Source organism: Oenanthe melanoleuca, chromosome 10, assembly GCF_029582105.1.
Source record: "Oenanthe melanoleuca isolate GR-GAL-2019-014 chromosome 10, OMel1.0, whole genome shotgun sequence".
Taxonomy (NCBI): domain Eukaryota; kingdom Metazoa; phylum Chordata; class Aves; order Passeriformes; family Muscicapidae; genus Oenanthe; species Oenanthe melanoleuca.
Window position 1 is genome coordinate 15,736,891 of NC_079344.1, and position 16,467 is coordinate 15,753,357.

At 40.5% G+C, this 16,467-nt stretch overlaps 1 protein-coding gene across 4 annotated transcripts in view; it reads right to left on the reverse strand.

The window, feature by feature from the left end:
* MEGF11 (multiple EGF like domains 11) overlaps positions 1-16,467 on the reverse strand; it is a 251,127-nt gene that overhangs the window by 178,591 nt on the left and 56,069 nt on the right. For all 4 annotated transcript variants that reach the window (XM_056500297.1, XM_056500296.1, XM_056500299.1 and 1 more), the window contains exons 2-5: positions 16,030-16,142; positions 11,826-11,949; positions 9,714-9,815; positions 8,100-8,200 (exon numbers count right to left, since the gene is read on the reverse strand). In XM_056500297.1, coding sequence (XP_056356272.1) covers positions 8,100-8,200; positions 9,714-9,815; positions 11,826-11,941 — 319 coding nt within the window. In that variant the 5' untranslated portion in view covers positions 11,942-11,949; positions 16,030-16,142. The remainder of the gene's footprint in view (positions 1-8,099; positions 8,201-9,713; positions 9,816-11,825; positions 11,950-16,029; positions 16,143-16,467) is intronic.

The following is a 16,467-nucleotide window of genomic DNA, read 5'->3' on the forward strand; positions in this document are numbered from 1 at the left end:
ATACATGGCACAAAACCCAAAGTTAATTTGGGACAAAAGGATTGACAACTTCTTTAAATTCCAGCAAACCCATTCCCAGGAATTACCCAGCATTTGAGAAACCAACATTAATAAACACAAATGGATTAATAGAATCATACAATCACAGAAGCTCAGAGCTGGAAAGGACCCACAAGGATCATTGAATTCCATCTCCTGGCCCTGCACAGGATCACACCATGTGCCTGGAATGGTATTTCTTATGTCAGGCTCACGTGGTATTCCCTGTGTGAATGCCATTGGTATTGTTCAGAGGCACTGCTAAAAGGATGGAATAATTACAGACAGGCGTTCCAAAGGTTCACATAAAAGAAATGCACATTGTGCACAGGAAGATGCTGAAAGCACTGTATGCTCTGGGCCAAATTCCATCTGCCAAATGCTTCCAGCCACTCTCATTCCTGTGCTAGAGGAGATGGGGAGTAGCTGAGCTGTAAGTAAGTGCACCCAGGTAGCCAAATGCCTCCTCCTGCTTGCCCAGGTTGCTGTATTTAGGGCATCCGTGGCTGTTGCTATAAAAGGCTGTGAAAGCAGAGGGTGGCAGGAGCAAGGCCCACAAAGCCCAGACAACTGCCAGCACCAGCTTGTCCTTCCCAACATTCTGAACAGAGACCAAAACACTTGAAAAGAGTGGTTCACTCCAGCTCCCAAAGTGCTCCCCTGCCACTACTGAAACTAAGAGGTGGAAAGACAAAGAAAAAACACAAGGAGATTTCCTGAGGATCATACTGATGAGTGTTTTATCATCTGCAGCATGGCTGGCTGGGATGGGGTTAACTCCTCTCAGCCTGGATTATGCTGTGGTTTGGGTTGGTGACCAAACCAACGCTGACCATGCTGACCTTTCAGCTACTGCTGAACTGTGCTGGCACAGCACTGAGGCTTTCTCTGCTCCTCAGGATCATTCACATTTGTTTTGTCTCAATCCACAAGTTCTTTCTTTGACTCTTTTTTTCCTCTTCTCCTATCCCATTGGATAAAGGGAATGGGAGCATCTGCAGGGATTAGTGAGGGAGGAGGAACTGGGTTAAACCAAACCCCTGCTATGTTACCATGTGTTATTATGTGTTATCACAAGTTATTGTGTGTTATCATATATTATTCATGTTATCACATGTCAGAATATGTCAGAATGTGTTAGTAATGTATTGTCACATGTTATTGTGTGTTATCATGTGTTATTCATTTAATCACGTTATCATTCCATTGTAGCACTTCAGCCATTCTTGCAGCATCAGTGATTCAGTTTTATTTACATTTTCAGTCTATAAAATGCCTAGAAGGGAGAAAGGGGCTCCTGACACTGACACCTGCAGGAGGTTGCAGTAGGTTTTTTTGTAGGCAAGAAGGAATCTGCCTGGTAATGGTTCCCCACATCTGACTGGTGGCTTCTCAGACATCCAGATTTCTTGTGGGGAAAGCTGCTCAAGAAAGGTCACACCCAGAGGAATACAGATTGGAAGAAGAAAGAGATGCTATCTCAGATTTTGTATCTACATCAGGAGCTCTTTTTAAAAGCCATCTAGATTTAGGTAACTTCTTTTCCTCTCTCTACTTTTCCTTCTTTTTCTCCTAGGCTTTAAAAGTTCACCAGAGCAAAAGAGAAATCTACTAATGGAAGAAGGATGTAAAGGAGAGATCAAGAAAACAACTTGTGGGTTGGAACAAGCTGACCTTTAAGGTATTTTCCAACCCAAACCATTCTATGATTCCAATTTCAATTTCAAACCTGTTCCATTTCACACATTTGTCTTTTTCTGACCCTATTGATTTCCATGAGTTAACTTGGCTCACCACATGCCTGGACTACTCATGAACTGCAAACTGTTTTGGGGGGGAAAATCTTCTGGAATTTTGTGCCTTCATAATTCCATAAACATCAAATGCTCTGAATGCCCACACCCTCATTCAACCCTGGGATGCACAGGACTCTGTTTTTATTCTGTGCAAGTGAATGGACCCCAGCACATGGGGAGGGTTGTGATACAAACCATTATGGAATAGCCCTGGTGCCTCCAGGCCATGCAGGATCAGTGCAGACTGCCATGAACCACTCTGAGGTGCGTCCCAGCAGCAGCAGGGTTTGAAAGGGCTTCCAGACACATCCAGCTGGATCTGTGCTGATTTAGAGCAGCTGGGGACCAGCCTGACTTTGCTAAAAGCGGGCAAATTAACGGACTAAACTTTGTATGGCTCTTTCTTTGAACTCAACAATGAATCACATCTATGGTTCTTGTGCTTTTTTCTGCTCCTGCTGAAGCTCCCAGCCATCCAGGCCATTAGCATGAGCACCATGAGGAGGTCTGGATCCAATGCCTCCTTCTGTGTCTGCAATCCCAGAGTGCTTTTATACTGATCCAACAGAGACTGCCAAAAAGAGCCAGAAAAGCTTTTTCTGCTACACTAGCAACAGTCTAAATCTTTTTCCAACCATAATGCCTGCATAATTTTTCCTCTGATATTTATTAAGCCCCTTGAGACATTATATACCTTCAGCATTCCCTCCTTTTTAACATTCTGCTATTTTCATTCCTTTATATGAACATTTTGTTTCTCCTCCTTCTCCTGCACTGCTTCCAGAAGCCCTTCCCTTATTACATTACTGCTCCCCACCAGCATCTTTGCAAATCCCTCAGCATCCAGAGGCTGAGTGCAAACATAAAATGATGGATGGGAGACGAGAAGTGACCTTTCCACCTTCCCATCCAGGGGGTGTCTCCAGTGTCTTTGGGCTAAACACCCTCCCCACTGGCTTCATCTGTGTCACCAGCTGAACTGAGCTGCTTTTAGGCTGATGTCCCTCGCCCTCACACTCCTGTGTCCCAAGAACAAGCACAGGCCCATTTCTTCTCAGTTGCCCTTCAGATGGGAACAAAGGATTCAAATCTTTTTCCCTATGTTCTTCACTGGAAAAAGATGTATGGAGTCATCTCCAATGCATATAAAGGGAGAAATTTCAAATGTCTCCTACTGTCATTTCAATTCTATAATTAATAACTATATGCAGAAAGGCCTTCCACACCATTTTCTCGCTGTCACACATCCAAATCAGACAGAGAAAAAGAATGTCCCCTGATAGGAAGTATCTATGTCCTGCTATAGCATTTCCCCTAATTTAGGTTGCATTATTGATGTACAGAACCCTGTACTTGAATAATGTAACAGTAAGGCTCTCACAGAAAGCACCAGCACTGGCTTTAATGTGTGTCTATAAAGATAAGAAAAATGTATTTTAAAAGTCCAGCAGCTTTCAAACAATATATTTTCAAGTTACAGGAATGCTCACCACAAGGAATTTAAAATTGAGGTGAGAAGGGGGGGCAACATTTCTTCTAAAATGGTAATGAGCTACTGCCTTAAAAAGTGAAAAAAAATCAACAAATCTGATGTATGAACAAACATTATGAATATTCAGGAAGTTTAAGCCGCTGATTCAACGTTTTCTAGGAGTGTCCAACTTTTGCACTGATCACACAAGCCATTCTTTTTCTTCTCATCATGAGCACACTCGACTGTGGTGTCGGTGTGCTGCTGGAACATATGCGTGGAATTGCAGGGATTGTAATTCATCCAGATGGCAGGAAGCTCTGGAATTGTTACTCCTATGCTACAGATGTTTAACAATCCAACCATATGGCTCCAATAAGGCAGCCTTGTCAAAGAATACAAAAACTGCACTAGACACAGAGCCCTGTAAATGGGAATGCAGTCCTGAGGTGGAAATGTTCATATGGCTGCACTATAAATGCACACATCACACCAGGAAGTTGGCGTGGCTATTGCAATTACAGAATTTATGAAACATTATTTAAACTCCTGAAAACAATCAGGTCTTGTATTTGCATAATTTCCCCAAGTTAGCTATTAAAAGAACGTTCCTCATTTGTTTTTGAAATTCATTAAAGCCATCAAACAAAGGTGAGTTGAAAAGCTGGGTAAATAAATAGCTGTAAACACAATAATGTCCCCAAACTCTGGCCCGAGGGAAATACCACTGTAGGTAAAAACTGAGACTCAGCCAGTGAGACCAACAATTTCTGTAGAACAAAATTTGTCAAAGCCAGGGAGCCCTGCTGATGCTTGTGACAATTGTAATGTGGAAAGCTGAATGTTGAAAAACAATCTGAGATCAATAATATCTTGGCCAAGAAAGGAAAGCACCATGAAATGGTCCATCCATAACTGTACTGAATTTTGGCAGGTTTGAAAGACAGATAAATGGCAGCAAATCAGATTGTTAAATCACTAATCCTGTCATTATTACATCCTGTCACATTGCATAGATTTAGACATTAGAAAAAGAGTATAAGGTAGGAGAGTGAAGAAAACACTTAAAAGCTCAACTGAATCTGTGGAGAAAAGGTGAATACCCAAATTTTTGTTTCATGGTTGGTGCTTTTCTGCCCAGAAGTCAGCTGGCAGTAGCTGCTGCTCAGAGTCCCATCTGCCTTCCCTCTGATGTCAGGTCTCTGACCCTTTGTTCCCCACAAGATGGGTCTCCTCTGTACAAATCTGTTGTGCAAGAATAAGATTAAAATGGACAGACTGAACAAAGCATTGGTCTCTCAGACAAAAATGCATCCATTTAGCACACAGGGCATCTTTCCACCTGACATATTCTTAAAGAGAACTATTCAATTACCATCTCCTCACAGGCTAAAGAGCACAAAAGAGCCATGTAATATTCTTTTTCTCTTTTTTTTTTTTTGAGCAGCAAAGTATTCAGAGCTGCTTTATCTAGCACAGATACTAATCTAGGCAATATAATTTTAAAACATCCTTACAAAAACCTTGGAGGACAGTTGAACCCTGTGGTTGTTTAAAAAAAGATTTTCTGCAGTTTATGCATTTGCTCTGCCAAAAGCTTACCTTAGCATACAAAGTACAGTAAATCATAGCTGCTCTGATTTACTGCCCAGACTGTGCTGTTTGTTTTCAGGGACAGCTCAGGGAAAAACTCTGTCAAGTGTAAGAACATTCAGAAAAGGGGAATCGTTTTGCAAAGCTCCCACAATGGTAACAACATTTCTAAGATATCAGTGAAGGGAAAAAAAATGCAGATGTGCATTTGCAGCATTTTTCAGGGAGGATTTTTTGAACACCACTGCAACCCCAAAATATTTCAAGCCCTTTGGAGGCACAAAGACAATTTCATACTCCACAACTGTTTAGCCTAAGTATTAATGAGCTGGCTAGTTGTATAATTTAGCAGGCAACCAGTTAAATTATTGGAGTTGGTGCCTGAATTCCCCATTTTATGGGGCAGCAGCACATACAGATGGCAAAAAGGCAAAGAAGACACCAGAGAAGTGGCAGAGCAAGAAGCTCTGGATCAACGCTAGTTAGAACTGAGGGTAGATTTTATTAGACTTGATCTATTTAGTAAGCCCCAACAGGAGGACAAAGATAAAACCATATATCTGACATCCTTTTAAAAGTTAGTAAATGAGAAGGGAAAAGATCAAAACAGTAGCTGAAAGCCTTCACTTCTGCTTTAAAATCCAAGAAACAGTCATTAACAGAGATTTAAACTCAGCCCTCTCTAGTCTAAACATGTCACTGTTAATTACAAAGCTATTTAACTTTTGCAAGAAACAAAGACTGCTATTAATGAAAGAAGAACCAATTAGCCTTTAATCTACACACTGTTTTTTAATCAAACTTTCTTTTGATCATCAGACTCACTGCAGGATGTATCCCTCCTCCCCATGCTGTAGTGGCTTCCATGATTGCTAATGGAATGGATTTTAAAGGGCTGGCTGAGCAGGGAGAGCCCTCTCTGCAGGGCTGGAGCTTCCCTCCCTTCCTGCCAGGGACAGCTCAAGAAAGTGGAATTTTGTGTTCTGACCACTCCTGGGGAAGCTGTCTTTAGAGGAGTAGCACTGAATGGGTCTAGAGGAACGTGGGACAGGAGTACTGGACAACCTTGTTAGGAAGGTGCAAAAAAAAAATACCAGTTTAAAGAGAAGTAAGAAATGGGATGGAAAAAGGCAAAAGTAGAGAAGTGCTTCCAGGAATGAAAATGGAATTCACTGCTGACTGCAAAGAATGATGAATGAGAGAATTTGCTTGTTGGCACAGGAATATATTGTGGGAAAAAAAGAACAAAACAAAACAAAACAAATGGGATCAGGGCTTGATGTGTTACAAACAAAAGGAGTGACACGAAAAGGATCCCATTAGCAAAATATTGTGCCTCCAAACTGTTCCTTGAGGGCTCAGAGAATTTCAAGGAGGTTTTCTGTTTGGTTTTGGGTTTGTGTTTTTGTTTGTTTGGTTGGGTTTTTTTTGCTGTGTGGCTACTTGTAGTAGCAAAATAATAAGTCCAAGCATCTGGAATCCATCATGATGGAGAAGTTCTTCCCTGACATCATTTCCCTCTCGGCTGCTGTTGCTGCTCTGATCTCCGGGAAGGACGGAGAGCAGATGCCCCTGAGCACACACCAGGCTGATAATGAAATCCAAGAACCTGACTCCTGCACATGTAAACAGCAAGAGAGTGCAACTATTATCTGCTCTGTGTCAAACACAGGGCTCTTGGTCTGACCAGATACCTGCTGCCTGCTCTGCATTAGCAACATTTCAGTGTATGCTGCTCTTTCTCCACCACAGAAAGATAAAATTTGCCTGGCAGCAGCCGAACAATAATACTAAGAAAAAAATAGTACTTCAAAACAAATGGTAATACCCTAAAAGAATCAGAAAGTCTGGAGAGATTTATTGTTGTGACAGTATGGCAATTAAAAAAAAATTAAAAATAAAAAAATCAATAGATTGCAGGGAGAAAAGTGATAATAAATATGCTCTGTGCCAGACAGGATTCTGAGTCATGAAATTCAGGACTGTAATAAAAAGTATGTGGAACAATTGCTGACATGGTATTGACACCTGAGATATTTGAAGGTAGGGACATACTTACCATAGGAAGAATTCCAGCAAAGACAATAGGTTGCAATAAATGTTTTTCAGGTCTTGACTAACAGCATTTTGCACTTCAAAAGATCAAATTATTACACTTTCTGTAAAATAATTATAATGCCTTATCTCAAAGGGCTGGTGATTTTTTACAGTCCAAATTCCTTTAATGTAACTGTTTGGCATAAAGGCCATTGAAAATGAGATCAGGGTCCATTCATAGTTTTCAACCGCTCAAGTATTACAATGGAGTCTAACACAGGAACTCAGATAAAAACATCAACAGAGCTAAAAAGAAATGGCTGTAAAGCACAGTGCTAAGACATTTGAAGTTAGCTGGATAATTGTATAACTTTCATATTTATTCCATGGCATTATAAACCTGTTAAAAAAATTTGGATCTCATGCTGATCAAAACCTCTTTGTGTTTTTCTTGTGTCATAATCTATGACACAAGAGCTAGAAAAGAGATCCCATCTCCACTCTCCTTTTGAGCACATGCAGGACACAGCTGCAATACTGAAAACATATGACACTAATATACAGGGTATTTTTAATTAACAAAACTCTTGGGCATTGCTGAAAGATCCATTTTGATTTTTGTCCCCCCTCACATTGATCTAAAACACTCCAGAATTCCATATTTATTTATACAGTGCAGTTGGGAGAAAGTTCTTCTGACATTTGAGAAGCTTTAAAAAGTTAAATTGTTGACAGGAACCATCGTGGAAAAAAATGAGATTTTAACTCATTTAACTCTTGAAGTAAGAACTTTCAAAGGTAAGAGGCAGAAACTTTACACTGCTGCTTAAATTACGTGGTAGTTTATTCCTGAGTGTTCTCAGTTCCCCTAATTCCTTATCATTGGTGTATACTTGCATTAATTACTCCCCAAAGTAAGCTCTGATTCAAGAAGGCACCGAGGAACTTCATTAACTCCCTCCCCAAAGACTTCAGCCAAATTTTCCCTACTTACTCAAGATGCACACACCTGAAACACCCCAAAATATTCTGTACCCGCAATTCTGCCTGTGATCAGCGCCAGCTGAAAGCTCTGAAAACCAACCCTAATGCAACACATCTTAAATTTCTCTCCAGCCGCTCCAAACCCCCCTTGAGCTGTGCCAGGTGGCACGAGTACCTACGGATGCAGTAGTCCCCGCTCTCGTAGTAGCCGGGGCAGCACTGGGAGCGCCGCCGGTACATCGTGCGCAGCCCCCTGCGGTACGCGGTCTTGTAGCTGATCCTGCACCACGAGACACAAAACCATTGCAAATCAATGCCTCCTGCTGCAATAATATTTCTGTTAAATTATAGCAAGGATAGCATTCAATAATTATTTTTAAATGCATGAAAGGTTTTTGATAATAAAAGCCGCAATAAGGAAGGAATCAATATTCGTTTTGAAGTTTGAAATATGACTTGTGTTACAAACACAGTGCTCGTGACAGGCACTGGAGCTCTTCCTGGGGCAGCTGCTGTCTTAAAACATTTTCCCAGTCCTGCTGCAAGGGCAAGGAGTTTCTTGAAGAATAAATGATTTATTTTTACACATCAGCAAGGTCAGCTCTCATCAGTGGAAGGAACAGAGACCTCTGCAGAGACCACTGTGTCAGCTGCTACACAAAACCTTACCACAGTGGCACCTGCTCTCAATACACAACTTGAGAAGTTAACCCCAAGTGACTTGCTCCTGCTGACTAACCCTTCCAAGGCACTCATACTTGCAAAGTGTCATCATAGTCCCAGTTCAGTATTTAAAGCCTGTTTTCCCCACCACAATACTGTAGTCCACAGAAATTAAAAGTGTTTAGCATTCTGTAGCATTCCTACATTTATTCATAGCATTAGCAAGGATACCACATTAGAAAGGTAATATTTAACTGCATATTTAACAGCAAACAGTTCAAAACAGCTTTGCTAGTTTATGGAAATTACCTCAATTGAACAAAATCTATTGTCCCTCATGTTAGATAAACTGATCGAATTTACTCTGCTGCATTCCAATCTATAGAATATTCCAGAAAGCTCTGCAGCTCTGCTCACTTCAAAACATTGTAACGCAGGAGCTGAAAACCAAGTGCCACTGTCCCACTGGGATGGTGCTGAACAGTCAACTTGCAACTGAATGCATGAGAGCTGAGATACAAATTGGCTTCTAAAACCTCCTTGAAATATTGTGAATATTAGTGGATATTTATTATGATACTTTGGAAGCAGAATGAATATAACAGCAAGCTCCTGCAGCCTAGGAAAATTTAACTCTTTGGTACAAGTTTTCATTCAGTACTAGAAATAGACCCACCTTCATTTTACCTGATCTTCAGTGCAGATTTGGGTGCACTAATTCTAACACAGATCCATGTCTATCACTAGATAGATCTATGTTTATCACTAAACCTCAAATGCCTGATTATTCACAATTTAGGTGATGCATGGATATGCACCCATCACATGGAAAAGAGAGTTGGTTGTGTCTGGTTAGGGAATAAACACTTCCAATCCCATGGCAGGGTCAATGGAATGATACATTCTCCTGGATGGCCCCATGAGGGACTGAATATCACTTATCTCACTCAAACTTCAGGCAAAAATTTCTGTGTTTCTATTCAATGCCCTGGAATTCCAAGCACCCTGTCCTAAAACACATCTTTGTGTACACATCTGTATTGGAGCACCACAAATATTTGGATAAACAAGAGGGGTATGAGGAGATGAAAAGGCAGAAGGAAGCTCAGGTTTAGAGGATTAGCTCTTACCTGTGCCTGGTGCACTTGAACCAGTTGAGGATGTCTGTGCATCGTGTGTAATAGATCTGGTCAAAGGGATGAGCATAGGATTCCTGCACGGTCACGGCGTAGCTGCCAGTGGACAAGGAAGGAGGTGAGAGGCTGAAAATGAAAAGCTGCAGTTCCCTGTATCTGCTGCTCATGGAACTCCAGTATGAAACATATTTGCATCAAGAATCTTAGAATCTTTGGGTATTAGCAAAAAGCAGAAAAGGGCTTCCTTCAGCTAGACCCCTTCCTGAAAAGTTTGGAAATGCTTCATGACTGGTGTAGGCATAGGGATATCACTGTGAGCAATAAACCATTCTCTTTTAGGAAAAAAAACCAAATATTACTAAAATTCATGGAAATTTAGAAGGTGAAAGAGTGATTGGATATGGACAAAACCTGGGAAATTTGATGAGAAATCACAGAGCTCCAACAATAGCAAGAACTGAGCAATCTTCCCAAAACACCACTTGGCCATGCAAGATGTTCTATGTTCATTATTGTTTGGGCCCCTCATGTGATACAGGAACCCAAAACTCATGCTGGGGTCAGTCATAGCAGGTGTGTGCACTGCTCAAGGGACTCCTCTCTCAGATTCTGATCTGGACACAGGCCCCATTTTATCAGATCTACAATAACTTTGGAGAACAATGCACAAATCACCCTAGGCAGTTCAAGACCCAGGAGTTAGATCCTCTAGGTCACTCATTATATCGATTGTCTTAATTCTGTAGCTGATTTCCCTCTCATCAGCAGGACTGCAGATGTGGTTAAGCCCTGGGAAATTGCACCCACAAGGTAATACCAAGGTATTTGCTTGGAGGGGCTGACTGGCTTGAAATCGAAGACTGGGCTGTTCCTGCCCTGCTTGTCGTGTTCCTTCTAGACAAGCCAAGGTTCCCCTGGATGCTGCTTTGCCCTCTGTCACTGTTTGCTGGGTTTGACAATAATGTTTTTACTTCTGCTAATGCCAAAATATAAAATATTTACATTGCTCATTATTAATGTAAGACAGTAACACTTGCAAATCTCAATTATTATTTTACGATCCCGTTTATTATCCACCAATAGGCCCTAACAATCTTTTCCCTTTGATTTATTAACATCTAACTAACAAAGTCATCTTGGTCAGTACAACCAATCAATTTTGGTATTTAATTTTTGTTTCTCCTTGATTGGGTCTCTAGGTTGCTGACTTTCTTCAGACAAAATCAATATTTTATTCCTGTGCTCTGAATGCACTTGCAGCACGCAGACTGCAAAAATCCTTTTCCTGTACAGTCTTTGCTTTGCCCTTGCATTATCTACAAAGAGTTAATTCTGTAATTAAGACCTCAAAACATAGTCATTAAATATGATTCTATTTTTACCTTTGTTAAGGGGTGTATTTTGCTGAAGTGTACAGCAATTCAGATTCGTGTGGAATTGAACCAGAGAGCAGAACTGGAAATTTAGCAAGTTAAACTGAGAAGTACAAGACCTTTAGCCTCTGCAAACAGCCCCTGCATGAGTGTGAACCCCATCAAAGGCTGTGGGTTTCTCTGTGCTCACAGGAACTGGCCTGCTCAGATCCACTTTTAGGACCAGAACACTGGAACAATAGAGAGAACAAGAAATCCCAGGGCCTTTAATGTTCAGTGCTTTCGTTCAGTCTTTGATGCTGACACGAATTTGGCAGGAAGAGCCCCAAAGTTCAGTCCAGACAAAAACAGCCTGGATGTTGCAGCAGGATGGGCTTCAAACTTTCTTGCTGGACAACAAGCAGAAAAAAAGCAGAACAGAACAAGGCTAGCATTTCTCTGAGTCTCCCCATGATAAATGTGAACACTTCAGTGCACTCCTGTTGCTCAGACTCTGGGGGAGCTTCCCGAAGGGCACAGGGGGGATGTGCTCAATAGCTGCAGCCTTAGAACCAATTCCTTGGAATGATCCAAACCCTCCAAGGCACTCAGAAGTACTATTTCTGCAAAGCAAATCTGTGCTCTTTTCTGAGGCGTGGTGGTATTTAGCAAACTATAGCTCTCAGCTTGCCTTCTAAATGTGAAAATCTGAAATGGATGGTAAAAAAATAAAAATTGGCAGGTCACACATTACCTTTCCCAGTGGCTACAAACATTTGGATCATCTGGATTTAGGGACAAAGTAGTTTTGAGCAGAAAAGTCAGAATAAGTCCTCTCAGAATCCACTGGAACAGCACGTGTGCCCCCATTGTTGTATCTAGATAAAGGGAAGAAAGTAGAGCGATTAAAGACAATTTTGAAGAAAATATCCTCTTAGGCCTTTTCCTCCTTACTTTTGTGCAAATCCAAATACTGTGGAGCTATTCAGAAACTGAAATACTTGAAAAAGCAATCAACTAAACAGTAAAATGCCTTGAAAGTTCAAATCCATTCTAAAAGGAATTTATACATTTAAACCTAATAAAAGCAATGAATTTGATGATTAAGCCACCCAAGATATTGATGGTCCCAATGATTCTTCCAAAGAACATTTCTGATACTGATTATTTTTATGACAGGCTGTCTGTACTGACAAATAAATCACTGAGGTATTAAAGCAATCTATTCTTCCATCAACCTACAGGCAAGTGGGAGAATACCCAAATGCCCCCTTTGATTTATTTAAATGGGGTTTACAGGTGTCAATATGGGCTGGATGTGAGACTCGTGCTTATTGCATGATGGAAGGAAAATCAATGCACTCCTCTTGCCTTGGATGGGGAACCACTGAGAATTACAGAGGTCAGTGCATTGGGGCACATTATACAGAATACTGGACATGAAATAAAAATCTTTGCATTGAAGCTGGAAAGAGGTTGTACAAAATTCACTGGGTGTGGTCTCTTCATCACCTTCCTGTCCATCTATTAAATGTACTGACTTACACCTGCTTGGTGCTTTAAAACCAAAGTTGTGTTGGCCTACAAGTCTTTAATTATATAAGTCAAAAATTTAAAATAGATAGAAAATAAAGTTGCTTTTTTTTGGTAACAACATTAAGGGTGTTAATCTGTAAAACATGAAGTCAGGAAAAAGTATTTTTAAATATCCATTTCAGGCATTTACATGGACACATAATTCACCATTCAAATCAGAAGTCCTAGAAATTATTCCTGGCAACAAGATTGCCCTAAAAATAAATTGGATCTTCATATGATCATCAAAAAAAACACATGGCTCATTGCCTCAGGGTCCAGAACAGCAAAAGGATGTTAAGAGGTTTGCTCTGCAGGGCCCTGATATACAGCCCAGCATAAAGAAGTCATCACAAAGCAAAATGAAGAGCCAGGAAAAGTGCTCAGAAATTACCTCCTGACCCAAAGCCTTCTTAGCCACTTCAAGGACACCCATTGCCTTTAGTGGATTCAAGTCAAAATCCCAATGGGAGCAATAGCTCATCTTTTAAATTATTCCTAGAGCACTGCTAAACCCAAAGATAGGTCTTAAGCCATGTAAGTCATATTAATGTTAATTAACATGATTTAATGCTAATGTTCTGCATGAAATGGCTTTAAGTCAAGGAGTGACCATTTTTTACCTGTGGGCTTTTCCAAAGACCCACAGCAACAATGCAAAAGCTTAGTCTGGAAATCCAGAGGGCTGAGGAGGAAAGGATGTATTTATGGAAAAGCCACTGCCTATCCTTGTCCTGGGCACTGCTTCTCCATGGAGAAAAAGTGGGGGCTGAGCTGCCAAAAGTCCCAATGTTCAAACAGTCAGAGCTGTGGGAGAGCAGAACAGACCATTCCCTGGGCACAGTATGGACAAGGATGGGAACAACCCAAGGGTGAGGCTCCACAAACTGGTAGTCCTTTAACACAAATCCCTCCCAAAAATGCCTTTAGCTGTGGCACTGGGCAGCACTGCAATAATGCCAAAGCACAAGGGATAAATGTTTTCTGCACTGTATTTCCAGGTTGTCATTTACCCTTCGTCTTCATCCTCTGCACCTTTGGTACAGGGCAAGGCTGAGCCAATGGGGCTAAAGGAAAGCTCCTTTCTGATGGGCAGGTGTGGGCAAAGCAGGAGCAGGGCAAACCTGCTCCAGGAAATGCAAATCTTCAGAGGGCTTAAATCTAAACACAGTTCTGTGCTCAGTTTGTTAACTTCAGGAGAGCATCAACAGCCTGGCTCTGTGCTACATTAATTACAGACAGAAAGGCAGCCTGACTTTAAATCAGTAATTCATTGCCTGCATTTGCTTTCCATCAGTTATCAGAAACTGAAAGGTAAATAATAATTAATTCAAGGTAGAAATCAAACTCCTTCCCCACTCCAATTTCTTCTCCTTTGGTACCAACTGAAGCCAGTGCCCTTGAGTTCAGGAGAAAGAAAACTTTCAAGAAAGATTTGCGTAGAATACACCAGATGCTAAGAAAGAGGCTTGTAAGATCACTCATTCTTGCTGAAAATTACCCATTCTTTATATTGGATTTTATATATCCTTTATATTAAAGTACTCCCTACAAAATAAAAATAAATTAGAATAGAGCCCTGCTGCCTCACTTACTCTAAAGAGAACGAGGTCCAAAGTAGCCTTATATTTGAATTCTGTAGTTCTCAGAGACCTCAATTTGTTCTTAAGAAAATGATGCCTCAGTTTAGTTTTTAAACCAAGTCAGAGAATTATTTATAAGTCCTAATAGCATCCAGAATATTTTTTGCAGTGTATTAGAAAGAGGCTCCAAATTGTTTTCTAAACTTTTAATGCTAATGCTGGTATTAACTGTTTGTGAGGCAGCTGCTTTGTGTCATTAATTTCCTAACTTTATAAGTCAGATTGAAGATCAGAACCATCCAACTCCCCAAATCCAGCAGAACCTCATTCATCTCAAGTGTCTCTTTTTGTAACTCAAATGAAATATTTCACTTTGATCACTGTTAATAGAAAAGCCCTAGCACTAAAATGGAATGGCTGCTATTAAAGGAGTCAGAATAAAACTCTAAAAATAGGAGCACACATATTAAAAACCAATATCAAAAAAGAATCCAGTAATGACATATAATACTGGGCTTTCAGCTTTCACTGCTCACCACAGCACACAGGAAATTCCTGCCTCAAATTCAGTGTTTGGGACAGGTTCTCCAAGGAGGCAGCACCAGCCTCGAGGGGTACAATGCCTGTAACTTTATTAATGCTACAGCCAAATTATCCCAACATTTTGTGGGCCTGCCACTCTCCCAGGACAGGCAGCCTGGGGGGCTGAGCACCAAAATAAATGACACAAAGGTCATCTGCGCAATCCCCACATGGACTCTTAACTTTTTGTCTCTCCAGGCCTAATTTTTATTTTCAGGAGTGAAAGAAGTCAATTTAGGTAAAATCTGGCAAGAGTCCTTCAATCCTAATTATAACTGATTAGGTATCAGCTTCTCCTTAGGCCATTTTCTCCTATCTTCCTCCTTTTTGAAGAATGTCAGTATTTCACCTACAATATTGATACAAGCCATTGGTTCCATCACAAAAGAAAGGAAAGATCCAAATCTTAGCTACAGAAAAACTAGTAGGTGGCCAATAAACTATTTATTTGTCTGTGGAGTTTCTTTACAAAAAAAAAAAAAAAAACCTTCTTTGAGGAAACTGCTGGGGTTTGCAAAGAGACCTCAAGATGCAGATGATCTTTTAAACTTCATGAATATCAGAGTGTGGAAAGAGCAGCTCTGATACTGTCCTTCAGCAGTACCCCTGGGGGTAGGACCTACCTGCAAAGAAAATAAGATCTCAAAGACTCTTTGCTAGTGAAATAAATATCCTATAAAGCTTTTTCTAGATGTTGAGGACTTGGTTTTGATAACATTCTTGTGGAAAAAAGACCAGTGTGTACTTTTAATGGCTGAGGAAAAAAAAAGAAATCCAAAACTACAGGTTCAATTTCTCCTCTGCTTCCTTGGCTGACAGGCTAGAAAATCTAACTAAAAATGACCATTGGAGACTTTCCTGTTCAGGGTCAAAAGTGGTGAAACATTTCATTTTGACATCTCTGTCATAAAATATTTCATAACATGACTTTGACATGAAATCCAAACAGAATTTCCAGTCCATGACAGAGTTCTAAATTGAATGTTTTTCCCTCAATTTGGGATAAAGTGAGCTCTAAACCAAACAAAAAACTCCTCTAATTTTGTGTCTAGCTGTAAGCAGAGGTGTTTTTCACTAGCACATACCATTCTTAAATCCTCATATACTTTTGAAGATCATAAACTCTAAATGTTTATGCAGTTAGTTAACCTAGGCTGAATTTTCCCCACAAATTTCCAAGTGACTCATTTAGCAAAGAGACATGTTAAAAAGTCTTACCTTAAAGCAGTAAAAATTCCCAGTGGATCCTGTTTTTACAGATCCCCAGCACATGGAGACACAGGGCACATCAACAGGACAGTGGGAGAAAGCTCCTGGGAAGTTGCTTGGCCCTGTGAGCAATCAGGAAAAGCAGAAAACTGGGTCAGAGGAAATGCATTTGGGGGCATGGAAACAAATCAAGGCAGAAACAAGACAAAACATTAATAATAAGATAACAGAACATAATTGTGCTATTTCAGACCAAAACCACTATCCTGCTTTCAGGCAAGAGCAGGGAACCTGGGAAGAGTGGAAGAATACAGGGGATGTAGCATATTCTTCTTACACCCTCCCAGCCTCCAGAAATTTGTTTCCTATTATTTCTCACCTAATTTTGTTTCCATATAGACTTTTTCTTCTTTAATATCCTAACAAGAAGGTCCAGTTTCTTTCAGG